At 34.1% G+C, this 27530-nt stretch overlaps 3 protein-coding genes across 3 annotated transcripts; 1 reads left to right on the forward strand and 2 right to left on the reverse strand.

Annotated features, from left to right (window-relative positions):
• Positions 1–671: 671 nt before the first annotated feature.
• Arpc4 (Actin-related protein 2/3 complex, subunit 4) lies at positions 672–1178 on the reverse strand. Its single transcript, XM_961644.5, has one exon. The coding sequence runs from the start codon at positions 1176–1178 to the stop codon at positions 672–674; it is 507 nt and encodes a 168-aa protein (XP_966737.1).
• A 118-nt stretch (positions 1179–1296) lies between these two features.
• Positions 1297–4212, forward strand: ND-23 (NADH dehydrogenase (ubiquinone) 23 kDa subunit). The gene is made up of 4 exons (NM_001170844.1): positions 1297–1399; positions 1491–1613; positions 3631–3845; positions 3906–4212. The coding sequence occupies exons 1-4, from the start codon at positions 1360–1362 to the stop codon at positions 4164–4166; spliced, it is 639 nt and encodes a 212-aa protein (NP_001164315.1). The 5' UTR covers positions 1297–1359; the 3' UTR covers positions 4167–4212.
• A 1170-nt stretch (positions 4213–5382) lies between these two features.
• Positions 5383–21185, reverse strand: LOC654999 (proteoglycan 4). The gene is made up of 6 exons (XM_015980980.2): positions 21058–21185; positions 13985–14664; positions 8150–10512; positions 7655–7923; positions 5806–5957; positions 5383–5755 (listed from the first exon to the last, which is right to left on the reverse strand). Exons 2-6 carry the CDS (start codon positions 14654–14656, stop codon positions 5573–5575), a joined length of 3639 nt encoding a protein of 1212 aa, XP_015836466.2. The 5' UTR covers positions 14657–14664; positions 21058–21185; the 3' UTR covers positions 5383–5572.
• Positions 21186–27530: the final 6345 nt, after the last annotated feature.

The raw sequence follows: 27530 nt of genomic DNA on the forward strand, positions 1-27530 counted from the left end.
GTGAAAAAATCGTATGAATTAAATTTTTATTTCGCTTTTTATAAACCGGCTTCTAAGAAAATTTATCTTAAAACTACGTCAAGTTTGCATCTACAGTAGGGACTGGTGTATTGATTAAGGCGTCATTTTCACTTTGTTCGACTGTACGTGATCGGACGGTTTTCGCGAGAAATAACGCGCTTTTGTGAACATTACGTACTCCTAAAGGAATAGAGATCCTATTTTGCCACTTATGTGTTTAATCTATTTACTTTCAGCTATTTTTTTTGAAAAAAAAGTCCAAGTTACTGAAATTCTGATTTGAAATTTCACTTCCGGCTTTCTACACTAAAAAATCAAATTTTGAATCCGATTTCAGAGTTAAAAAGAACAGTGAATTTTTCATAAGTATATAAAGCTTCATTTTATATATTTTATTATTTATTGCTTAATTGGACGCTTTATCTGAAATGCCCCCAAATTGGCTTTGGTGTTTTTCGTGTTCGAGGTTGGTAGTACCAGTGACCCAGTGGTCCAAACAACAAAAAAACATTTTTCTTAATAAAATGATCGATTTATTGGCGAAACAATATAATAAGTAAAAATAGAATTCGTATTTGAAATTAGGAATAAATAAATCTTCCTGCTGGATAAACCTAGAACTTATGTACACATGTCCACTCTCGCTCTCCTCAAAACCTCTTCAAAAACTCCTCCGAAACTATTCGAGCCCTCGCATTCACCGCCAACTTCATTTCCGACACTTCTTTATCAATTTCCTCCATGAAATGAATCACAAAATCGACCAACTTATGTTTGTACATCTGCTCCGTGTGGAAATTCGTAATCAGGAAGCTAATATCGTAGCCCTCGATGGGCTTCCGCCGCAAAACCACGAAATTCTCCGCCCTCATCATCATAAACCGCATGAACTTCTTGCAGAGGATTTTCTCGATTTCGTCCGCTTGTTTCACGGCTATACTGATACGGACCGAGTTCACTGACGTCTCTATGAACACCTTTTCCTTCTCGTTGCGCGAGATCACGACGGGAGTCAACAGCAGCTCCTTACTGGACCTAACCTCAACCTCCGGCTTGTTGTGCCTTTCCACCACCTGGGAGGAGAAGTTCTCCAGGCACATGGCGGCCGTTAAGGTGTGCCGCACCGCCGTTAAGTAGGGCCGTAGCGTCGCCGACATTACCGCTTTTTTGAGCAAAATTACGACTGATAACAGTGATAACACCACACCTCTCTGACATACAATTGTCAATTTGTCAACACAAATTATTATCCGCCAGATGGCGCAGCGATTTTGACATTGACGTAAGGTGCGTAATGTCAAAAAAGTTGCTTTAATTTCGAAAAAAACAATCAAAAACATGTCCGGGGCCCTTAAATTGTACAGTCTGAGTAGATCAGGTACGTAGCTACTGCCGGGTTTGTGTTTTCGTTGTTTTGCGTTCGGTTTTTTTGTGTCGAACGACATAACCTCAATTTGGTTTCATAACAGTCTCAGGTCGCCCCTCGATTTTCCTGCGAGCATGTGGGCAAAACCGCTTAAAAAGCACGTCGAAAGGCGACTACATCAACGTAAATCCGGGCGAGCCTGGCATGAGTTTGAACGAAGTAACCGGTAAGTGAAACTTTAATTGGGGGGAAAAACATAATTTTTGGATGTTTGGTATTGAATTGTTTTCGGTATTGTAGTCATAATGTTCGTTTTTCGACATTAAATAAGTTTTTAGTAGTAGTGGACTAGTGGCGTTTGTATTGTTGGTTGCATAATTCACAGGCGTTTTGATTTTTGATAATAATAAACTGCTAGGTAAATAATAGTCATCTTTTAAATAAAATATTATAAATGCTAAGCAGAGATGCTTGGTATTAAGGATAAACTGTACTGAGATCTCTGAACGCGTGAACGCAAAATTTGAAATTTTTTCCTTAAAAAGTTTTAAATAAATCAACGAGTTGCAACGTTTCGTTTATATAATAAACATCATTAGGCTAAAAAATAAAAAAAAAAAAACAATATAACAGCAATTAATTACTAACTCTGTTATCTTTCTGCCTTGACATTTTTACGGATGTCGTAGTACAATTTTTCCATTATATTGTTGGTTGCCTACTAAACCAGCTCAATAGAATTTATAACCCAAGATTCATAAATAGTCTTCAAAGGCTATGTGTTATGTTTTGAACAACAAAAAAGACATTTCCGACATTTTTTATGAATAATATTAACTTTTATGAACATCTGTTATATTTTTAATTTCCAAAAAGTAAGTTTATGGGAGAATGAATTAATCACAAAACAATTATTTTTTAATTTCACAGCACTCTAGTTTTTTTTTTGTAATGAACATTTGTTATATATTGATACTTTACTTACAATTATTAATAAAAAATCAAAATACTGACATGGCAATTAGGTACGATTAAGGTTAAAAAGGTTATAAGTTATAACTTATAATTAATATCCTAGTCACAAAACTGTTAAACATCAAGACAAAACATGTTAAAAATATGTTGACCATAATTATATAATGTTATTACTTTTTCATAATAAGGAATTTGTCAATTTTACTAAGTTTTTCAGTAAACTTTTGATTCTAGTTTTACTTGATTTAATGTTTTTTTTTTGTTTTATAGAAGATTAATTTAGGAATTATTACTATTTAACATATTTGGTTGGTCATTATTATCATTATAATAAAATTTTCTTGACTAAATTAAGTGGATAAGTATTATTAACTATTAATTTTTGCAAAACTATTAAATATATTGTACTATATTATTAATACTCACATAAATATTTACATATCAATAATTGTAACAATAATTCTTTTCTTGACTGTGGGATTCCAATGCAGCAATTAAAAAATATTGCTTAATGTAATGGAAGAATAAGTAAATTTTTATTATTATTATCATTTTTCTAGTTTATTTTAATAGAATAACTTATATGTTGATGGCATGGCCCTCGATTCATTACTGTTTTTGTTCAAGTTCAGTTTGTTCATCACAAACTGATCGGAAATTTATTAAAAAAAATAATAATAAATTAATAATCCGGTAATTTACTGGTTCTCTATCATTAAAAACAATTTTTTCCCAAATTTGTGAAAGCAGTTTTTTTTCCACCAGTTATAGCATTGTTGGTCTGCATACTCGTATTTTTTTGTTTTTTTTTTATTTTTTTCATCGAACGTAAGCAAGCAACTTTTTTACACTCTAGTGTTAATTTAAAATATGGAATAAAATTGACCAATTTTTTTTCTTTGCACGTAAAATTGCTACTTCGATTTCTTTTATTCATCTGTTAACGATTTTAATAAAATTATAAAGATATGTATATTAATAACGCTAATATTTAGCGATAAGCCAAGGCTTAAGCGTCCAAAATCGGCCACTTAGTTAAACCAATGCTAAGCTCAGGCTTAGTTGATATTTCGTAACTGAGCACTCGGTGCCGGCCGAAGCTTAGAAGTTAAGCTCGGCTTAAGCTCGAAGTCTACTATTTTCACCTAGATTTTATTTTATTTTGTTTACGATTTATTCTTAGCGTTTATTGAAATAACTAATAATAATTTTAATAATTATTTTTAATAATACTTTTCATTAATAATAAATAATAATAATAATTTTAGATAGGGCTGCTGAGAAGGTGTTTTTCACTGAGCTGGTCCGCGGGTTTGCGGTCACTCTGGCCCACATTTTCAAAGAACCGGCGACCATTAATTACCCCTTTGAGAAGGGCCCCCTGAGCCCCCGTTTTCGGGGGGAGCACGCCCTAAGGCGGTATCCATCAGGTGAGGAAAGATGTATTGCTTGTAAGTTGTGCGAAGCGATTTGTCCGGCTCAGGTAGGACATTTAATATTTTTTCCATTGTTTTTTTTCTTACAAAAAAAAAATTAATTGAAGGCCATCACAATTGAAGCAGAAGAACGTGCTGATGGTTCAAGACGAACCACTCGGTATGATATCGATATGACTAAGTGTATTTATTGCGGATTTTGCCAAGAAGCGTGTCCGGTGGATGCTATTGTTGAAGGCCCCAATTTTGAGTTCTCAACTGAGACGCATGAGGAGTTGTTGTATAATAAGGAGAAGTTGTTGAATAATGGGGACAAGTGGGAGTCGGAGATTGCGGCGAATATTCACGCCGATCATTTGTATCGTTGAGATTGCAAAAATATTAGTTGGAATAAATTAGTTAAATAAAAAAAAACTGTTTTATTTCAAATCTAGGCGGCCCTGATTTTTTTCCTTTCCTTTTTTCCTTGGTGTTTTTTTTCCTTGTTGTTTTACAGCCGTTATAGGTAACTTTTTTGAAAGTTATTTACAAGATACATTCTTCTATTCGGACTGTAGGGGGGAAAGTCTTTTAAAATGCGGTCAGTGCTTTATTTAATTCAGAAAAAATTTTTGAAAACTGAAAAAAATTGATGTTTTTTTTAACATTATTTTGTTTCAAAAGTGAGTGTTTAAAAAAAATGAAATACTTTTGGCCCTGTAGTGGGCTCTTGGGAATAAGGTTGTTTTTTGTTTTAACTTGAAATTTGGAAATAAAATTAACTAGACGCCCTCTGGTGATGACTTTTGAACTATGTCGAAAACAGTAAAGAAATTTTCGTAATGCCACATTTAACTGACATTTAATGAATTGTTCAACAATTTTGCGTGTATAGTGTTAATTACTTACAATAGAAAGAATTACTTTAAAAGTACGTACTAGCGTTGACTTTGGTTCTGTAGTTTTTCGTGGTATAAAGTGTTTATTGTTGAAACTTGAAAGTGGATAAAAAGTGAAAAATATTTAAATTTTGATTACAAATTGTTATCAAACAGTTGTCTAATTAAAGATTATAAGTAATGGATCACAGCGAACACAAAGTTTGGCTCAAGAAACCAATAAATTAGTGAAGTGTTATCAATTTTAGGTTAGAATTTTCCACTGAAAAAATTATAAAATGCTGCGGTAAATCTACAAAACTACAATAAAGATTAACAACTGCTGATACATTTAAACGTAAATTATGCCAAAAGGTAGGCTTTTCAATGTCTTTGTAATAATTTTCCAATAAAGAAAGTGAACCAAACAGTCATTCGTTATTCGTGTTTTCCTCGTCATCTCTCATTTGTCAACATAAGTTTCTTGCATCAAAGATGCAATAATCATTCCGCATAGGCAATGTAATAATTGTGAAGCCCTAAAATTCGTACAACGCTCAAAATATCCGAATAAACATTTTCCCGCCATTTATGGTTACTGTTTTCGATCTAGCTCAGTGGCGCCCCCAACGGTAATTTTACTTCCGAATTATTAATCGTTAACTCGTAAAACTCTTAAAACGAACTTGCGGTATTTATCGGTGAGTTGTGATAATTCAATAAATGCTTTTATATTAAAATAATTTTATTTACCAAGTCGGTTATAAATAATATCTAACCTAGTACAGTATTACACTTAAATAAAAAATCAAATAATTACAATTAGATTTATATTACACGGTCCAATATGGCAGTTTTCGATACTTTAACCCTCGCAACACATCCCTGATTAATTCACCTCGTCTTATTAAATCTCACTAATGTTCGAGTTTTTTGAGCTCTGTGATTGGCTTAGCTAACGTCGATTCGATCCAATCAACGTCGGGGGCCACATAACCACCGATTTGCCCCTCTTGTTTACACCCAGTGTCCCACGCGTAAATCCCCGAGAGGGTGTAGCCACCGTCCTTGTAGCAAGCCATTGCACTACCATAGTCCACCTAAAAAACAAAGTTGGCAACACTGAAAACAATCAGACAGTTGTACCAACCTTGCACTGGTCGATGTCCGAGTAGCCACACAGCGTATTCGGGCTGTGATTCCCAACAGCGTGTTGGAATTTGCTCTTTAGAGTCTCTTGACATTGCTGATTATCCATAACATTGACGTTTATCGAATGCATAATCGCACCTTTGGCGTGAACTGAAATTCAATCAAGTCACGTGACTTGTTTTTGTGGCTATACTACGGAGGACTATAAGTTAGGAGACAAAACGATTTCTGTACCCAAAAAAGATAGTACGTCAGAAAAAAAAATGAGGGTGCTTTCAGCGTTATATCCAACTAATTCCTTAATTACTTGGAAAAAATGCAGAATTGTTAAGTTTTTCACTCTTAACAGACTGAGAAAACCTGACGAGTAAAATTTAGATTTAAAAAATTGTTTCAAAATTAAAATTTGCGACAGAGTTAAACCAAGTCAACCAAAGACAAACATAATGAAAATAATTTTTCCATTTTTAGCGATATTTATAATCAAATTAAAGAAATAAAATTGAGTCTTTTAAACAAATATGATTTATAAATATAAATCAAAAATTTATAATTATAAATTGAAGCATCAGTGATGTTTTTTCTTTTTGAAGTAATGTTTATTTGTTACTTTTGTTAGTGCTTTTTATGTGTTCCTTTTCATTGCTCAAAAATCGAAAAATGGTCAACTGATAAAAAGTTTGGAATACGTCAAAATCTACTTTTTATTTTGGAAAACAAGACTTAATTTAATTTGATTATTTTCGGTAAAAAATCAATTTGTAATGAAGATTTCTTCATTTCATTGATAATAGTTAGTATATAAGAAATTGTAGGAAAAAAAATCGGGTGTATAGAGATACAGAAAAAAAAACGTAGGTATAAAAATTTTACATAGCAACTGAAGGGAAACGTATAAAAGACAGAGAAAACCAATCCTTTACTGAATGACTTGTAGATATTGGGGTCAATTTTTTAACTAATAGATTTACAAAAATTAATGTAAGTACTAAGGACTTTTTTGTAATGTTTATTAAATGCTTCTCTGTCCAAATAACAATTTTTGTGTTCGTTACATGAAATAGAATTTTTTCTATACCACTGAAAATATCCTGCTGGCTAACCATAAAATGATTAAGGCAGTGCAAAACATTTTACAAAATGTGCGTTTTGATAACTTTACCATCATCGAATTTTGAAAACAAAAATACAACGGCAAGAAATACAAATATTTTTAATTTAAAAAAAATTTTTTTTTTCAAAAGTAACTAAAAAAAGTGTTACGTAGGCGCAAATTTAATTATATTCTATGATCAAAACTTTTCTTCGTTTCCATAAAAATTAATAAAAGAAAAATAAATTCCGCGCCATCTGACGGTTTAGAAATACAGTAAAACGTATTCCCCTTTAACCTTAACTTCCTAATATCTGACCACAGGCAAAATGGTTGAAGATAGGCATATGGTCTCGCGGACTTTTTTGTAGGAAATTTAATTCTCTACAACTTTCTTCTTAACATTTTTCTTGCATTTTTTACCGTATTCACAGCGTTTTGAAAAATATGGAGCAGAGCGCAAATTGGTAAAAGTTAAAAATTTTTTTTTAATAATTTAAGATAAAATTTTTGCGTTATATTTCTGTCTTACTATTGAGAATTTAATCCTCTATCTGCCTGATTTTTTTTGTTTGCTGTATTAACCGTTATACAAATACAACCATTTTTTTAAATTTATTGCTCTATAAACTTAGACGGTGATGGAACACTTGCGCTCTCTGGCGACAATGACGGAACTATCAATGACGGAACGTTTTATTTGACGTTTCGTATCCTAACATTTAAACATCCGTAGACTATACTCAGTACTCACGTTGTAAGATTCTTTTGCCCCAACCGGTGGCTATGCAATTTTCGGTCGGAATTTGATTAGGCGGAGGAAGGCACAAAGTTCCGATATTTTTCGACGGTCTTAGTTTCTCCTCCAAAACCAAAAGGGCTAAATCATTGACGAAGGAACCAGGTTGGTACTGTGGATGACGCACCACCACTGCCACCTTAACAATTTGGAAAGGTAGAGGCTCTTCGTCAATACCGAGCTTCCATTCGCCCCCTTTCACCAAAATATCGCTCGTTTCAAGCCTGCAAATTCAAATTTTTGCGTTACACGGTTGGCAATAGCTGGTTCAAATCTTAGTTGGCTTAGTGGCCAGTGACAGATAAATGTAATTGTCAAAAAACGAAATTTTAGGTTATTTTTGGTTCAAATCTTAGTTGGCTAGGTTGGCGGTAGTGGCCAAAGTGACAGATAAGGTAATTGTCAAAAATCGAATTTTTTTGTTATTTTTGAGTCAAAATTTGCACTTACCCTTCAACGCAGTGTGCGGCGGTGATGACAGCATTGCGCCTGATTATCGCCCCCCCGCACAAAAGACTGCGATTGGAGTCGCGCAAAACCATGGCCTGCCATGGTATTTCGGCGAAATTGACATCAAGGGGGCCCGGGCCCTTCGGGCTGGTATTTGGGTGCCTTTCCCCACATTTTGGTTGGGGCTGTTGTACATTTACGTTGATATTTGAGGCATCCTGTCGTGGGCCCCCTGTCTCCGATCGTACGTTTCTTTGTAAATCGGGTGAATATTGCCCGATACTGTCGTCTTCTTTGTATTGTCCGTCGTCTACCCCATTTACGAGATTCGCAGACGGCCATGGATCTTTATAATTGGGGTCGCGACAACACTTCCCGATGATACCCGATTCGGTGTCTTGACACACCGTCGTCGGTACTCGGCTCAATTCTTGTTCTTTTGTTAGTACTACTGGTACTGGAGAAATGACCCCTTCTGCTGTACAGTAAATTTCTTGTACACATTTAAGAGCAGCTGCACATCCTGGTGGTGGGGCTGTGTTGAGTTCGCCTTGGAATTGGGCTCGGGGGGTCGTTGGACGTAAAATAGTACCATCAAGGTTGGCAGCATCGGAACTTTGGTCACCTTCTGTGGGTTTTTTGGGAGGGGGTACATACTGATTATTGACGTTGCTGCTGGAACCGCCCGGTCGTGGTGTGGGGTACCCGAAAGTTGGGGTCGGTTTAGGGTACTCGTAACCGCCGGTTGGTTGTTGAGGTTGCGGTGGCGCTGGTGTGTATTGTGGAGTTGAGGGTGATGGGAATTGGGGTATGGAGGGAGTTGGGCGGAATGGGGGAGAGGTCGGACGTGGGCGTGGCTGGGGACTTGGTTGAGGAATTGAAGGACTTGGTCGGTATGGGGGTTGGGGGCTAGGACTGGGGTATTGATATCCGGGGGTGGAGCTTGGTTGGGGACTTGGTCTGTAGGGAGGTGGCGTTGGACGCGGTTGGGGTACACTAGGGATGGGCTGGGGTTGATACGTGGGCCTGGGGGTTGTTTGTTGGGGTACGAATGGACTTGGAGGTCTTGGAGATGATGGCTGGGGGGGTAAATACTCCCGACTTGTGGTTGGTCTTGAAGTTGATGGTTGATAAGGGGGTTGATAAGGCCGTTGGGTCGTTTGTGGAGGTTGGTATGGGGGTTGATACGGTCTTGGCGTTGTTTGAGGAGGTTGATAAGGGGGTTGATATGGTCGTGGTGTTGTTTGAGGAGGTTGATATGGGGGTTGATACGGTCTTGGTGTTGTTTGAGGAGGTTGATATGGAGGTTGATACGGTTTTGGAGTTGTTTGAGGAGGTTGATACGGTCTTGGCGTGGTCTGGGGAGGTTGATAAGGTGGTTGATATGGTTTTGGTGTTGTTTGAGGAGGTTGGTACGGTCTTGGCGTTGTTTGTGGGGGTTGATAAGGCGGTTGATACGGTCTTTGCGTTGTTTGAGGAGGTTGATATGGTGGTTGATACGGCCGTTGAGTAGTTTGAGGAGGTTGATAATGTGTTATCGCAGTGCTTGGTCTCGAAGTTGGGGAAACTGGTGGCAGATACTCCCTACTTGTAGATGGGGCAGGTCTGTAGGTTGGAGATGGGGTCGGTCTGTATGTTGGAGACGGTGCCGGTGCAAATGTCGGAGATGGGGCAGGCCTGTAAGTTGGAGATGGGGCAGGCCTATAAGAAGGAGATGGGGCAGGTGCATATGTCGGAGATGGGGCAGGCCTGTAGGTTGGAGATGGGGCTGGTTTATAAGTTGGAGATGGGGCAGGTGCATATGTTGGAGATGGGGCAGGCCTGTAGGTCGGAGATGGGGTCGGTCTATAAGTCGGGGATGGGGTCGGCCTGTAGGTCGGAGAAGGGGTCGGCCTGTAGGTCGGAGAAGGGGTCGGAACCGTCGGACTTGGCGGCACGTATTTCGGTGGGGTCGGGCGTGTGACGTACTGGTTGTCGATGCTCGACTGTTCGAAGGGTTTGGGTTTAGGGGTAGTTGGGGCGACTGGGGGTAGATAAGCCGGTCCTTGGAAAGTCGAAGCGAATCTTACATCGCTATCAAACTTCGTGTCGCTATAATCGACTGTGCTTGAGAACACTGAATTGGGGCTCAATGAGGTATCTCTGATCGATTTTGAGGTACTTGAGCTTGAGTGGTGTCCATGTTCTCCTGCGAAAACAATATCTGGTTGGACGTTCAATGGTTGAACGTGGATGAATCCGGGACTGAATCCGGCGCCTCCGGCGAATTTAATCGTTGAGCCCGGAACTGAGCTCTTTCCTTGCGTGATTTCGTTCAGGTTGTTGAGTTGGCAGCAGACTTCCTCGTCGGTACAGTAATGCACCTGGAAGTAAAGCGGTCGAATTTCTATCACGAAGTCGTGTGTGAGGGATTTCCGCGAGATGAGTGGGTGTATGGAGGAGTGAAATCAGCGTAGTTATGTAAGAAGACGAGGGACTAGAGCCCTGTCGATCAGTTTTTTCGTTAGATAACGCCGGTTACAAAAGTATTGGGCCATCTCAGCATGTCGTCTTATTTATGTCGGTGCGTGCTTGAACTGGCCGACCTCTCGAGATCAAGAGGTGGCACATTTGCGCCGTTTTGAAATGAATCGAAAATCCTAATTGTGCAATTATTTGCGGGAGTAATTAGTCGCGCGTCGTTAAGGTAATTAATTAAGAGCAGTGGCGTCCCGACTTGTTTACAGTCCTTCGCTGCGATCCTTGCGCAATCGAGTACAAGAAAAGTGATTGATTTTTTGACGCGCCGCGGCTACTCTACTCGTCAATTACGTCACCTCAAATACCAACGTGTTAATTTATCTCATCTCGAAAAAATTATTTCTAATTACCCAATTCGAATTCCATGGGGTTATATCAGAGTATTGTGAATTTCATTTACTTCTGACATTTCGAAGTGATTTCGTCACGAGACATCAACATTCAAGGATGATTTTCAGAAGTGTTTTGTACTTTTTTTTTACTGACCGAAATTCGTAGCCTAGATCAGTGACCATTTTTCCTGCCCGGCTATTTATTTGAACGAAATTGCGACATTTCAGTGGGTGGCAACCCTGCGCAACCTTGCGCCTACTGCTATTGTAGGTATGACTCAAATAGAAAACGGATCCAAGGTGGCCTGGAAATGTCCAAAATCGGACCGTTTTATGGGGATTTTCGCATGAAATATTTGCGAAAGTGATGCTGAGTTTATTTTTGCCTTATGGTGTAATTATAGTTTGTGTCATTTCGGTTTTAACGTGAAATTATCTGATCAATGATTGGGTAAGTTATCTTAATGCGAGTGTAAGACATGGGCCGAAATTGTTATTGGGGTAATTAAGATAAAAGACGAAGTTCGCGTGTTCGAATTCATCAGCGGTTTATTGCAAAAATTTGGTATTTGATGCATCTAAACTGGAACATAGTGACCTATGATTAGAGAATGTTTTCCCATAAATGAGCCGTGGTGGAATCATTTTGACATTTAGTGACTGATTTGAACGGAGCGATCTTATTTTCAAGGTCATATTGCCGACAAAATTAACTTTTGGATTAGATAACTGTTTTTTTATTACTTAATTAATGTCAGTATTTATGATTTTAAAGTGTACAAATAAAAAAATTAACTTGCTCTATTTCGAGCACTCCGGTTACGCTGTCGTGCTCGAAAAATCGCGTGTTTTAAAGACTTTATTATCCACTTTTTATTATACTATTTTATTAATGGTGGAGTGAAACTTAGAAACTTAGATTAACATAAAGTGTTTTTTTTAACAAATTTTTGCGGTTTGATGGTTTGGCAAAAAATTGACACGTGAAATATTTTATTTACGCATATTTTTAAATGTTAATTTATGAATGAAGAGACTGTCGGAATTTTAATGACCTAAACGTAAACAAAGGAAATAAATATGTCGTGGTGGAATTTCAAGGGTTTTTCCTATTTACGTTTTTTAAACTGAAATTGGATAGTTTCATTGACAGTGAAATAAATTAAATAAAAAGTTATTGACTTTAGTCAATTTCCTGATTTTGTTATTGATTATTATTAATGTTATAATTTTTTTTTAATTTTTTGAGCGTTTTTTTTGCCTGTTACTTTGGCGAGTGTCGAACAATGAAGTGAAAAAGTCTTGGTGCAAATTGCTGGTAATAAATTCCGAAATATTTATATAACCACATAATAATTTTTTCCTCTTTAACGACAATGAAACAACTCTCTTCGCAAACAAAACCGTTACAAACCCAAAGTTCAAGTGACATTACCGGCGATAATTTCAAACAAAACCTCATAATACGTAAAAATAATAAATCTCTTAAATGTTAAATCGATTTCTTCACTTCACTTAAGACATTTTTAACAACCTTGTCGTTCATAAGCCTCACATTAGCACGTTCTTTGCAAACATCTGCCGATTTCAACCTCGCTTATTCAAATATTGAAAATTTTTAAAACTCTCTTAACAGCCCTTAATACAGGGTGACCGAGTTATCGGTCTGTAACTTTTTTATTATTTGAAATATTACCATGCCGTTTTTACTATCCGATAGATCGACTTAAAGTTCACAAACTTAAAATATTTTTGTTGTACTCAAGGTGTTGTATACAGGGTCATAAACCAAAGTTAAATTTTTTTTAATGGAACACCTTATATATTTTTGCATAATTGGTTTCTACGCAAAAAAATAATGTAACTTTATATAAATTATTATGGGTCTATTTCTTTTCGTTTCGGAATTATTCAACTTTTTGTTATAAAAAAGACTAATTTTTGAAAAATCATTGCGAAGTCGCCTATGAATATTTTTCAAAAAATTTGCAACAGAAAAACTCAAAATACCCTGTAGTTTTAGCAATAGTCGACTGTTACTTGAAACAAGCAGATAATGTACAGGGTGTGCCAAAACGCAAAAAGTTGAATAACGCATTTTTTTAACGGAACACCCTGTATTTCTTTACACGTATCAATAGCATTTTTCATAAACTTTCGAATGATATGCGATTTGTGTAACAAATTTGAAATATTTTTTTAGGGTGTTTAAATTTTTTTCTATTTCTTATTTATTTTATTATTAATTCTTTATGAGCAAAATTCATTAATTTATCAAGTAATAATTAGATTACTAATATAATTAGTCACATTAAGACATACCAAAAAATAAATTACCATTTGACTTATTAGATTTTTCGATAAAAAATTTCTTGTGATAAAATAATTTTTTTGAAAAATTTCGAAAAATATTTTAAATTTGCTAGGCAAATTTTATATCGTTAGGAAGCTTATCAAAAACTCTATCGATACATGAAAAAAATACAGACTGTACCGTTTGAAAAAAATGAGTTATTCAACTTTTTGCGTTTTGGAACACTCGGTATATTATATGCGTGCTTTAACTAAAAGTCGTTTACTTGCTAAAACTACAAGGTATTCTGAATTTTTTTGTTACAAATTTGTTGAAAAATAATCATAGGCGACTTTACAGTGATTTTTCAAAAATTGGTCTTTTTTATAACGAAAAGTTAAATAATTCCAAAACGAGAAAAGATAGACCCATAGTAGTTTATATAAAGTTACATTATTTTTTCGCGTAGAATCCAATTATGCAAAAATATATGGGGTGTTCCATTTAAAAAAATATAACTTTGGTTCACCACTCTGTATACAACACCCTGTGCATAATAAAAATATTTTTAGTTTGTGTATTTTAAGTCGATCTATCGGATAATAAAAACAGGATTGCAATATTTTAATTACCAAAAAAGTTATAGACCGATTACACACCTCTGGGCCACCCTGTATATAAACAACTTACATCACTCCTCGTCTGCAACAATCCTTCTCCATTTTTATTCACCACTCCATTAACGCACAACTTTTTTTCGACGCAACCAAAACCCGCCCCCTTGCACTCCACCCCTGTTTTCTTGGACGTCTTCTCCAAGGGGTGAGTTGTAGCAAATCCAGGTTTTTTCTTCGCATCCAAAGGATGTGTGGTTGCAAATCCCGGTTTTTTGAAGGGCTGTGCCGGTTGCACCCCCAGGAAACCATCCTGTCCTTTGACGACTGCGTCGCCGCCGCCACTGGTCACAACTTTCCCGCTCAAAAACGGGTTTTTCGCAATGTCAATGTTACCGCCTTCGTTTAATTTGGCGGTGTTTTCCTGGGGGTTGTATTTACCGTTGAGGAAGGGGTTGTGTTTGACGTCGAGCGGCTGGGGGTGGGGCTGGGGTTGGAAGGGTTGTGGGGCGGCGTCTGGGTTTATGGGCGTGATGCAGTTGCCTTTGGCGTTGCATTTTTTGTAGTAGTCGTAGGCGGCTTTGAGGGGTGAGTTTGAGTTCATCCACCAGTACTGTTCAGGGGTGGCGAGATGGTTGACGGCTTGGGGGTCAGGGGGGTGGGCTGAGCCGTCCAGGACGTGGGAGACGTCCGCCAGGGAGGGGGAGAGGGTGACTAGGATTATCCCCACTAGGGATAGTGGAGACATTTTGCTTCCTGAAATTAAAAAAATATATATTTTTTACTAGATTTTTTAAATACTAGATGATTCTATATGTTAAAAACTATAGTCGCACAGAAATCAGATTTTTTTGCTTTTTTTTTATTAAAATTATTTAATTACAAATAGTAATCAATCGAAATTTTATTATAGAAGACGATAAAATTTGATTTTATCTTCTGTGACGCTTGGGAAGATAAAGGTGAATTTTATCGTCGTTGACAATGCAAAGTTTGATTCTTTCATTATTTTGATTGACAATTGCAAATGTCAAAAAATTTATTATAAAAACAACAATGGTTGTAGGCTATATTTTTCTGGATGATAAAATTTTGCTTTATCATAAAGTAAAAAGTGGATAAAATAGCATTTTATTGTTTATTTAAATTTTATTTTAAATATTTAATTGTAATCTCTGAATTCTTTCTTATATCTCTGATATAATAATAAAAATTTAATATATTATACAGGGTGAGTCAATTGTGGGTTATTTCTGACATGTCCTAAAATGCAACCAAAAATACTAATTGCACTTATTACTTGATTTTTAAAAACATTAATTGAATCAACACTGGTTTTTTATTTTTTAAATAATAATAATTTATAATGAAATTTTAGCAAAATTGCCAAGACACACTTGACACTGTCTACAACAATGTATTAAATTTATTTTTTAAATAATTATTACCGATCTAGTCAGCTGGAACCAGTATTATTTTAGTATTATTGGTTGCATATTTATACAAATTCAGAAATAACCTACTATAGACTCACCCTGTATGCTCGTATTATCTTTGAATTTATTTTTTATTTTTTTGATTCAGATTTAAAATTCAGTCTGATCAAGTTTTTAAGTTGAAATTTGTTTAAATTATTGCCAAATTAGCGCAGAAATTTGAAACAGCGAATTTTTTATGTAATAGAATCTGTGGAATTCAATTTAGTTTGGAGGTTAATAGCAGTGTCATAAATCTCGTAAAAGTTGAATAGAGAATGATGAATATATAAATGTCAAAGTAAGCAGAAATATAAAACTGGTTTTGAATCTACATTTTTTTCTATAGGATAATAAAAATAAATTTTGACAGCGATCACCACCAAATCATATTTATACGTAAAATTATTACATTGTTAACAATTGCTTTGATTTCTTAATGGTTTAAAAAAAAAAAATTAAAGGATAAGAACCATGAATTAAAATAAGACAAGGATAGAATTTTCAAAATTTTGCGAAAATTTTTAGAAATGTACTTTTTTATATTATTGCTGCCATTTAATAAATGAAATAATATCGAAAAAAAACAAAATTCGTGTTTTAACTGTTTTTAATTTTTTTTTGTTTATATTAAAAATAAGCGACGAGTTTAATAGTTTTTTATCGTATATCCTGTAAAACCATTTTTTACGTAATTAACCTTTCAGCCACTCTACTTTAAATTACTTTAAATATACACGGAGGGGCAGTAAAAGCGTTTCAATTAACGTTTCAGACAAGTTTTTGATCAGTTCAAACATTGGAAGAATTTTTTTTCGCGATTTTTTTGCGGAGATACCAACAGTGGATCAAGCGACGAACCCACACTTACTTGTACGTCTCGGCTCTAAATATACACGGTGGGACAACAAAAACCCTCCAACCAACGTTTTAGTCACGTTTTGATTAAATCCAGACAATGGAATTTTTTTTCGCGTTTTTTGCGGAGATACTACAATCACTTGCACGTTTCGGGCCTAAATATACACGGTGGGGCAATAAAAACGTTTTAATTAACGTTTCAGACAAGTTTTTGATCAAATTCACACGTTTTAACTGTTTTTAATTTTTTTCTTGTTTCGTTTATATTAAAAATAAGCGACGAGTTTAATAGTTTTTTATCCTATGTTCTGTAAAACCATTTTTTACGTAATTAACCTTTCAGCCACTCTACTTTAACGAAGATTCAAAGATAATATCTAAATAAATTTAGAAAATTGTCTGAATACTTTTTTTTATTAGTTTTTTTCTATAAATTGTATTGAGGATGGTATAGGATTTTAAATGTTGCTAACCTGGTTTTATACTATCATTTGATATAATTTTGACGTCTTTTACGTAACTAAAAATTTTTATTTCTTCATTTTTTTTTATAATATATCACACAGAAAAGATCAGCAACAATAGATCACATTTACAAGGAAACTGGTAAAAGATATGAAGCTTTTAAATTTACAATACAAATTTCTACAGTTTAAATACCAAAGTTTGAAATTTATGACAAATATTATTTGAAATACTAAAATGCCAATTAATATTTTTGAGGTATTTATTTTTACGTAAGATTTACTAACTCAGTTGTCGTCATTATTCTTTATTTATTTTTTTTTTTTTCAAAAATTAATTCACCATCTTATTGTATTCCAACAAGTGAACAAGTTTTCGTTCAACGAGTGTCTTTTAATTAATTGACAGTGTTAGTAAAAATTTTGTGTTTATTGTTTTTTAAATCTCCAAAAGAATAAACATGCGATAAATCGCCTTTAGGGAAAATTCAAAAAAGAAACGATTAAAGTAAAAATCAACTTATTATAACGAAAAAAATGCCAAATTAACACGGTTTGAGTTTTTTCAGGCGCTTCGTTGAAAATTGACGTATTTAAACGTACAAAGGTTTTTTTTCATAAACTAAGTATAATTTTTTCAGGGTCTAATTAAAAATAAATAAATTGAAAATGCTAAGCATGTGAATAGAATAAATTTTATGGGAAAAGTTAAATTAAAAAGGGTATTCGCAGTCAATTTGTAAAATTAATTTTTTTAATACGAACAAGACAAGGTTAAATTAAAATTACTCATCGGAGTGTAAAATTTCATTCATCGTTTTTTGCGCTCAGCTTGGCAAAATGTTTGAATAATTCCTGAAATAGCAACGAGATGCGGAATAATAAAGAGTCTGATTGAGCGGTAGAGAAAGTTCATCTCGAAGTTCGCATTCTGTGGGAAAATGCGATTTTATCGCAAAGCCACAGGAATCAACAATTATTCAATTTCTTATGTAACGAGAGTATGATTTTGGGATTTTGCCTCGTCGTTTGAAAAGACAAGCAAATACCTTTCCAATAATCCAACAATTTACGATTACATTCTATCATTACAAGAGAAATTCATGTAAATATTTAATCTTGATAAATAAATTTTCCTTGGCTCTATTATTTATTATCCGAAAAGGTCAATACGAGTCGCCATTTACATAACACCACTCTTATTAGCACCACCAAAAACCAACAAAACGAACCGAAATTTTATTTTATAGGACGTGACATTTAAATCTTCGCCGCATCCACATGTTACTCGAATCAGATATCTCGCATTCCATTGTCTATTATTCGCTAAGTTTCTGCAAAATGACCATCCTGCGCACGCCAAACAATAGAACAATCACCATTTTCGGCAAAGAAAACGAAAACAAGTTATTTTTTTCTCAATTGCAAAATACACTCGACCAATAAATCCACACACTGCATATCCGAAGATGAGAACAAGTTGTTATAAAACACGTCTAATGCAAGACGACCTTCGCAAAGTGGCCTACTCTCCCATTTGAATTTTTTCTTTCGAACAAATGGAGCATCTTTGACATTTCAAACGAAAAAATACAACATCCGGCTCAAGTGTCAAGGCCTGGCGCGAAAAAACCGGAGATACCAACACGTCCCGGGCCTAAATATACACGGTGGGCCAAGAAAAACCCACCAATCAACTTTCAGACAAGTTCCGAACAAATTCACACGTTGGAATAATTTTTTTCGCGGTTTTTTTGCGGAGATACCAACAGTGGATGAGGCGACGAACCCACAATCACTTGCACGTCCCGGCTTTAAATATACACGGTGGGATAATAAAAACCCTTCAACTAACGTTTTAGACAAGCTTTGATCAAATTCACACGTTGAAATAAATTTTTTGAGTTTTTTTGCGGAGATACCAACGTTGGATCAAGCGACGAACCCACACTTACTTGCACGTCTCGGCTTTAAATATACACGGTGGGACAACAAAAATCCTCCAACCAACGTTTTAGACACGTTTTGATCAAATCCAGACGTTGGAATTATTTTTTTCGCGTTTTTTGCGGAGATACTACAATAACTTGCACGTTTCGGGCCTAAATATACACGGTGGGGCAATAAAACATTTCAGTTAACGTTATAGACAAGTTTTTGATCAAATCCACACGTTGGAGTTATTTTTTTTGCGTTTTTTTGCGAAGATACCAACAGTGGATCAAGCGACGAACCCACACTTAAATGCACGTTCCGGCTCTAAATATACTCAGTGGGACAACAAAAACCCTCCAACTAACGTTTTAGACACGTTTTGATCAAATCCAGACGTTGGAATTATTTTTTCGCGTTTTTTGCGGAGATACTACAATCACTTGCACGTTTCGGGCCTAAATATACACGGTGGGACAATAAAAACGCTTCAATTAACGTTTCAGACAAGTTTTTGATCAAATTCAAACGTTAGAATAATTTTTTTCGCGTTTTTTTGCGGAGATACCAACAGTGGATGAGGCGACGAACCCACAATCACTTGCTCGCTTCGGGCTTAAATATACACGGTAGGATAATAAAAACGTTTTGATTAACGTTTTAAACAAGTTTTTGATCAAATTCAGGCATGGAATAATTTTTTTCACGTTTTTTTGCGGAGATACCAACAGTGGATCAAGCGACGAACCCACACTTACATGCACGTCCTGGCTCTAAATATACACGGTGGGACAACAAAAACTTTCCAACCAACGTTTTAGACACGTTTTGATCAAATCCAGACGTTGAAATTATTTTTTTCGCGTTTTTTGCGGAGATACTACAATCACTTGCACGTTTCGGGCCTAAATATACACGGTGGGGCAATAAAACATTTCAGTTAACGTTATAGACAAGTTTTTGATCAAATCCACACGTTGGAGTTATTTTTTTTGCGTTTTTTTGCGAAGATACCAACAGTGGATCAAGCGACGAACCCACACTTAAATGCACGTTCCGGCTCTAAATATACTCAGTGGGACAACAAAAACCCTCCAACTAACGTTTTAGACACGTTTTGATCAAATCCAGACGTTGGAATTATTTTTTCGCGTTTTTTGCGGAGATACTACAATCACTTGCACGTTTCGGGCCTAAATATACACGGTGGGACAATAAAAACGCTTCAATTAACGTTTCAGACAAGTTTTTGATCAAATTCAAACGTTAGAATAATTTTTTTCGCGTTTTTTTGCGGAGATACCAACAGTGGATGAGGCGACGAACCCACAATCACTTGCCCGCTTCGGGCTTAAATATACACGGTAGGATAATAAAAACGTTTTGATTAACGTTTTAAACAAGTTTTTGATCAAATTCAGGCATGGAATAATTTTTTTCACGTTTTTTTGCGGAGATACCAACAGTGGATCAAGCGACGAACCCACACTTACATGCACGTCCTGGCTCTAAATATACACGGTGGGACAACAAAAACTTTCCAACCAACGTTTTAGACACGTTTTGATCAAATCCAGACGTTGAAATTATTTTTTTCGCGTTTTTTGCTGAGATACTACAATCATTTGCACGTTTTGGGCCTAAATATACACAGTGAGGCAATAAAAACGTTTCAGTTAACGATTCAGACAAGTTTTTGATCAAATCCAATCGTTGGAATAGTTTTTTTCTCGTTTTTTTGCGGAGATACCAACAGTGGATGAGGCGACGAACCCACAGTCATTTGCACGTTCCGGCTTTAAATATACACGGTGGGCAATAAAAACCCTTCAACTAACGTTTTAGGCAAACTTTGATCAAATTCACACGTTTGAATAATATTTTTCGCGTTTTTTTGCGGAGATACCAAGAGTGGATAAGGCGACAAACCCACAATCACTTGCACGTCTCGGCTCTAAATATACACGGTGGGGCAATAAAAACGTTTCAGTCAACGTTTTAGACAAGTTTTTGATTAAATCCAGGCGTTGGAATTATTTTTTTCGCGTTTTTTTGCGGCGATACCAACAGTGGATGAGGCGACGAACCCACACTCACTTGCACGTTCCGGCCTAAATATACAGGGTGAGGCAACAAAAAACCCTTAACTAACGTTTTAGACCGATTTTGATTAAATCCAGACGTTAGAATAATTTTTTCGCGTTTTTTTGCCGAGATTCCGACAGTGGTTGAGGCGACGAACCCAGTCACTAATACGTCCCGGTCCGTTATTTACAGGGTTGTGCCATTAAAAATGCTCAATTTAGCGTTATTTACAAGTTTTTGATCAAATCCGGTTGTTGTAATGATTTTTTTTTGGCGTTTTTTGCGGAGATGCCAACAGTGGATGAGACGACGAACCCAAAGTCACTACTTACGTAATTCCACAGCACACTTCGCGATCACAATCACACGGCGAAGAGTGACACTGATCCGAGGCGGCTGTGGCTCATCACCTTTATACCTTGCGCATCTTCGTCCCACCACATGTGGGTCAGTTTCAAGGTCGTTGTGATAAGGTGGCGTCGAAAGTAAAAGTGTGATCGACCGGATTATTCAACCGTTTTGAAAGTGTTAGAGTATGACGTCACTGGTGCAATGCGCCCCCCGACCTTGGGCAAGTCCGGCTCTGTTCTGGCCGTTTTTTCCTATTAGTCAGGTGTCAAATGGCGTTTTTTTATGGGGTTAAGGTCGGGAATTTTTGCGATTTTTTTACCTTCGACGCTCTTCCGTGTGAAGGCGTCTTTTGTGGCATTCGATGCGAGTCGTAACGATTTGTTACGCCACTGGTGAGATGCGCTGGAAATGGGGCGATTCCACCACGGTTATGTAAAAATGGGTAATTAAATGCTCATTTTGTGGCTTATTTCGTGACTGACGTTTGCGGAACTCTGCTAATTGAATCGATTAAGTCTTTAAGTGAGGAATTATCGATTTATTAATTTTATTATTTTTATCTCTGAAAGGTTTCGTTAATAATTGTGATTTTAATTACTCATATGTCATAAAGTCTATTATAAATTTTCTTCTAATTGGTAAAAATTTCTAGAAGGTTAATTGCAAGTGTGGGAAATTTACAAATAAGCTTTGACGGTTATGTTTGGAGTCCTTGTTTATCCAATTGTGGTCCATTTGTTAGAGAATTGTGTCATAGAAATGATTTATTCGGTATCATGACGGTTGGACAATTGGCGCAATTAGGAAAAACTTTCTTTTAAATTGGGATTAATTTGGAATTGTCGGAGTTTTTTCGCAAAATAACACTCAGTAGCGTGTTTTTGTTAATTTCAGATTCGTAATAGGAAAGTTCAATTAAGTCTGTTTGTAATAGGTATTAATCTTTTTGACACCAAATGTTTGTCAAGCTCAACATTTCAGAAACTTGAAAATGTTTCAATAGAAAGGTGTTTGCTTTTTAAACATGTATCTAACTATTTAATGTTTAATTATTGTTGATTTTTGATTACAAAAATAAAAATATTAGATCGTATGTTTATTGTTATCAGAAGTTTTGCTTAGAATGTCGTAAAACAGATTTATAAAATAAATCATGATTTTATGCATTATTGTTGTAATTTTTTTAATTTCTGGGATTTCTTTCGTGACAGGAAAATATCAATGGAATTAAGATGTGTTTTAGAATTAATGATTGTTTTAATTAAAATTATCTAAAAGCCACAAATGATTAACAAACAGGAAGTGGGTTTTTTTATACATAAAACAGAAAAATAAATTTAGATAAAGCATGCTAAAGCTTGTTCTTTTTAAAGAAAATAAATCTTTCTTGGTTTATTGTTATTTTTTATTGTTAATTTTTTTAGAGTTTAAGTACATTTTTTTGAGTTTAAGACGAAACTTTTTCGATTAATTTTGCTAAAATTAACTGGAAAATGACGAAAATTTGTTCCAAATTGATGTGATTTTAATAACTTAGTTCGCCTGATTTATTAGTTTTTATTAGTGTGTCCGAATTTTATTTTGCAAGATTCAAGACTTCATTGTTTCATTCAACTTAGATCGTTTTTCAGCGAAACTTTTTTTAAAAATTGACTGAAAAACTATAAAATTTGGTCGAAAAATGTGTCACTTTTATATTTTTTAGCAAATAAACATGTGTTTAAAATTATATTCAGTGTTTCTCGTGAGAAACAGACTAAAAAGCGATTAAGTTTAGTCAAATAAGACAATCTATCTGTCAAAATTTTGCGAAAAAAAAAATTTATTAAGTTAAATTAAAAATTGTGTGAATTCTGCGCTTTTGGAATTTTTAAACTTGTTTTTGAGGTAAAAACTATTTTTTTTTTCGATTTTTTTAACAAAAATAGGTGATAATTAGAAAATTTCAGTTTTTTTTATAGTTTTAGAGTACAAGATTTTGGTCTAAATTTGTCAACATTGATGTTTTTTCCGATAGATTTTACAAGATTAGATTGAAAAATCACGAATTTAAATACAAAACTTTTACTTTTTTGAGCAACTTGTTCCTCCAGAAAATATATTATTATAAATTATTATATTATTATATTATTATAAAGTTTTATTAAAAAAAAACTGCAAAGTTACCTAATTGTACTAAAATGGGTGTTATTTCAGCTTTCTTGGAGTCTTGTTGAGGTAAAAACTAGGTCTTTTTTCAAAAATCTTATTAAACTTGTATGAAAAATCACACACATCAAACACACTTAAAAATCAAAACTAAATGGAAAGTGATCTTTGTTTCTCGCAATTTAGCTTTTTTGAGCGAAAATTTGCATAAATAAACCGAAAAACTACCAATTTTTTTTGAAAATTATGTTCTGTTTTTTTGAGTTAAAGCTTTAAGTTTAGAGATTTCTTTAAAACAAATAAAAAAATTACCAAATTAAGTCGAAAATAACATAATTTTAGTTTTTTTTTGAGCATTTGGCATGTTTTTTAACCATAAGCGCGAGTATTCACAAAATTTTGTTCAAACTAAATCAAAGAATCAAGAAAATTTCGAGTCCTTCGAAAAATGTTGTTTTAACTCGCTGGGAATTTATAAATTTGCTCAAAAATATAATTTTTTTTTCTTGAACTTGAATCCCATTTGTTTTATTTGTCAAAAGAGACCTAAAAATTTTAAAAATAGAATGAAATTGATCTTTGTCTATTGGCTATTTCAAGTGATTTTTTTGTTTTTGAGCGAAATTTTGTCAAGTTTTTTACAGAACTTTTAAACGAAACACAAGAGTAATTTGTAGAAAAATCTATACTATTACAATAAAGATTACATGTTACAAGTATTAATAAAAAAGAAGAAGGTTTTACGAACAGAATAATGAGGAACACAAAATTTTAGCAAAATAAGCTGCAAAATAATAAAATTTGGTCAAGAAAGAAGTTATTTCTACTTTCTTAAGCTCTTAAAACACGTTCTCTTCTAAATAAATCGACTGAAAAATTACCTAATTAAGTCAAAACTAATATTTTTTTGTATTCTATTAACACATTATTAATGCAAAAAAAAATTCACAAAATTGACAAAAATATTAATTAATTAATTAATTAATTAAGTCTTCAAATATTTTAATTAATCTTCAATATTAATTACGGACGTATCATTTTCATTTTTGGTAACTGTACACTGAATAATTGTTTTATTCAACAAAATTTTTCCTATTTGGGTTCGAAAACACTTTTTTGGATTATAAAACAAATCGAAAAATCACCAAATTAAGTCAAAAATCACATAATGTTTTCTTTTTTTTTGAGTGTTTAACTTGTTTTTTATTCAGAAACGGAAGTATTTGCAAATATTTAATTAAACCAAACCGTAGAATCAATAAAACTGGGCCGAAATAAATTGCAGTATTTCAAGTGGTTAACGCACTAAGTTTTTTATTTCGAAAAATTTTGCTAAAACTCGCTGAAAAATCTTCAAATGTGCTCAAAAATGATATCAATAGGCATTTTTGAGTGAAATTTTCTCAAGAATATAATCTGAAAAATAATAAAATTTGGTCGAAAATGAAGTTACTTCTACTTTTTTAAGCTTTTAATCATGTTTTTTCCAAAATAAATCTATTGAAAAATTACAATTTTTGGCGTTCTATTAACACGTTTTTAATGCAGAAACGTAATTATTTTCCAAAAATTGTCAATAATAAATCAAACAATAATTATTACAATTTATTACATGCGCGTCATTTTCATTTTGGGTGACTGTACATTGGCTAAATTGTATTCAATACAAAAAATCACTATACCTGGGTTCGAACATAGGTACTTTTTTGGGTTTTAATTTTTTTATTAACAACCGACAAAGACAGGACTGAATTAAAAGTATATTATAATATTATATTAATAAGTTCATTATCAGATAATTAAATCTCTGAAAAGTAGCAACAAAAATTGTTAAATTGAGCATAATTGTCGCTCCACCCACGCGTCTCGTTATTTAACCAATCAAAATTCAGGGAAATGCAATCAAGTGTTTTAATGCCATTATCAAAGGGAGTGTCATTCTATTGGTAGCCGGGAAAATGTGATAGGCGGGGCTATGGAAAGTAGCACAATAACCAATCACTTTTGTAGTGTAATGTCACACACATTAGAGTACAATCGGTGACAAAATTAATGACGTCCGCTTTGAACCGATTTGAAAAAACCGAAAATAAAAAAAAAAACAAAAAAAATTTGTGGGTGTTGCGAATTATAATATTCGTCTTGACCTAACCTAACCGCCACTTTTCGCCAATTTAAAAAACTTTCAAATTCATTTACATTTAACTGTTTCCAATAAGGAATTCATTTTCGACCTGAACCAACTCCTTATTCGTTCCAAGAGGTTGTTTACATCGCTGTTTATAGATAAATAGTTACGTCACTCACATAACAAAAATCATTTTACTCATCACATCAGAAACGTGACTGATAATCACCGACAGCAGGATCTCCCTGTATAATTGCGCCATAATTGGACAATTCATTTGGAAAAAGTAAAAATCCCCAATGATAAATTTCCAAATTTGTCGTAATTTTTTTTGCAAGTTTGAAATTCGATCCAATGATTCACAATTCGGTGTCAAAGGTGGCGGGATTCAAGGCCGGCCTCATCCGCGTTGGCTTTTAATGAGGGGAAAAAGTTCAAGTTCACGACGATTTCGGTGGAGATTTGCGCTTTGTGTTCGATAATTTATTGAAAAGTGGGCTGGGGTTTCGCCCGTTGAATATTTCATTGTGTCATCGTGTTATGCAACGGTGAAATTTCGAACGATTTTATGGACTCGGTGGAATTTTTTCCCGAGTGATAAATTCGGGGGAATGGCGGTATTGTGACTTGTTTCCATATTGATGCTCGATTGATTGCCTTGGAGGAGATGAGGCTCTTAATTTACTTTGGTTTCGGACACACCTTGAAGGTTCCGTTCGACTTGTTTTTCAACATGGTCGCAGACGGCGATGCTTATTTTTACTTTTATAGGCGGCCATTATCGTATTTTTTGTTTTTTATATTCATGCTGATTTTTTCGTTTTTGAAACACATGTCTGGTGGATGAATTAATGGCAACAACAAATTTTCTTTTATTCTTGAATTTTTTTTTCGAATTATTTGACGTAATTTGTTTTAAGCGAATGACATTGTATTTTTTTATCAAAAATAACGTCAATAGTAGTATTTTTTTATTGTTGTTTATAAAGAATTGGTTTGATTTATAAATGTTCTATGTTATAATACAGCCAATCCATTTTAAGAACGGGACAAATTTTTGGATTTTATTTTCAGTTTTTATGAATAGTATCAATAGAAGTGAATTTTTTTTATAGGAACTTAGTAACAGTCGAATTGTTGGCAACCTACAATTGGTGCCACATTTGTAAAATCTGAAATAAGAGCAGGAAAAAGAAATATACACTGATGACGGACGGGACATATTTTTATCGTTGAACAGTCGTTATATAAAATTCTATTAATTTAATTTTAAAGTTTTATTTAATCTTTATAATTTAATTATAAGTATTATTAGTACATAGGTATTTATAGTTAAAAAAAAACTATGCATTTGATTTTTTTAATTTATTTACTTGTTTTTTTAATCACGTCTACCTTTGGGATTTTAGTCTTTCAGATTGATACGTTTTTATTCTTATGTACTTACTTTATTGAATCAATAATTATACATAATTATTTCAGCACATCTATTAGCTGTTTCAAAACTATAAAAACGCAAACGTCGCAGTTTTTTTCAAAATTAGCTGTTCTAAATTGTAACTGTAAATATAATTTTTCCTGAGCCAGAGATCTAATCATTAATAATTATTTTACAATTTTTTCAATCTTATTTAAGAAATAATTAAGTAAAATGCGACGTTGGCGTTTTTATAGTTTTGAAACAGCTAATACATACTTTTAATACCAATAATGTTTCAATGACATAGTTTTTTATTTTTTTATTATTTCTGCTATTTTGTTTCTCACTTTTTTCATATTTTATATTTACTTTGGTTTTGGACATACCTTGAAGGTTCCGTTCGACTTGTTTTTCAACATGGTCGCAGACGGCGATGCTTATTTTTACTTTTATAGGCGGCCATTATCGTATTTTTTGTTTTTTATATTCATGCTGATTTTTTCGTTTTTGAAACACATGTCTGGTGGATGAATTAATTGCAACAACAAATTTTCTTTTATTCTTGAATTTTTTTTTCGAATTATTTGACGTAATTTGTTTTAAGCGAATGACATTGTATTTTTTTATCAAAAATAACGCCAATAGTAGTACGTTTTCATTATTGTTTGTAAAGAATTGTTATAATACAGCCGTTCCATTTTAAGGACGGGACAAATTTTTGGATTTTATTTTCAGTTTTTATGAATAGTATCAATAGA

Source organism: Tribolium castaneum, chromosome 8 (assembly GCF_031307605.1).
Source record: "Tribolium castaneum strain GA2 chromosome 8, icTriCast1.1, whole genome shotgun sequence".
Classification (NCBI taxonomy): domain Eukaryota; kingdom Metazoa; phylum Arthropoda; class Insecta; order Coleoptera; family Tenebrionidae; genus Tribolium; species Tribolium castaneum.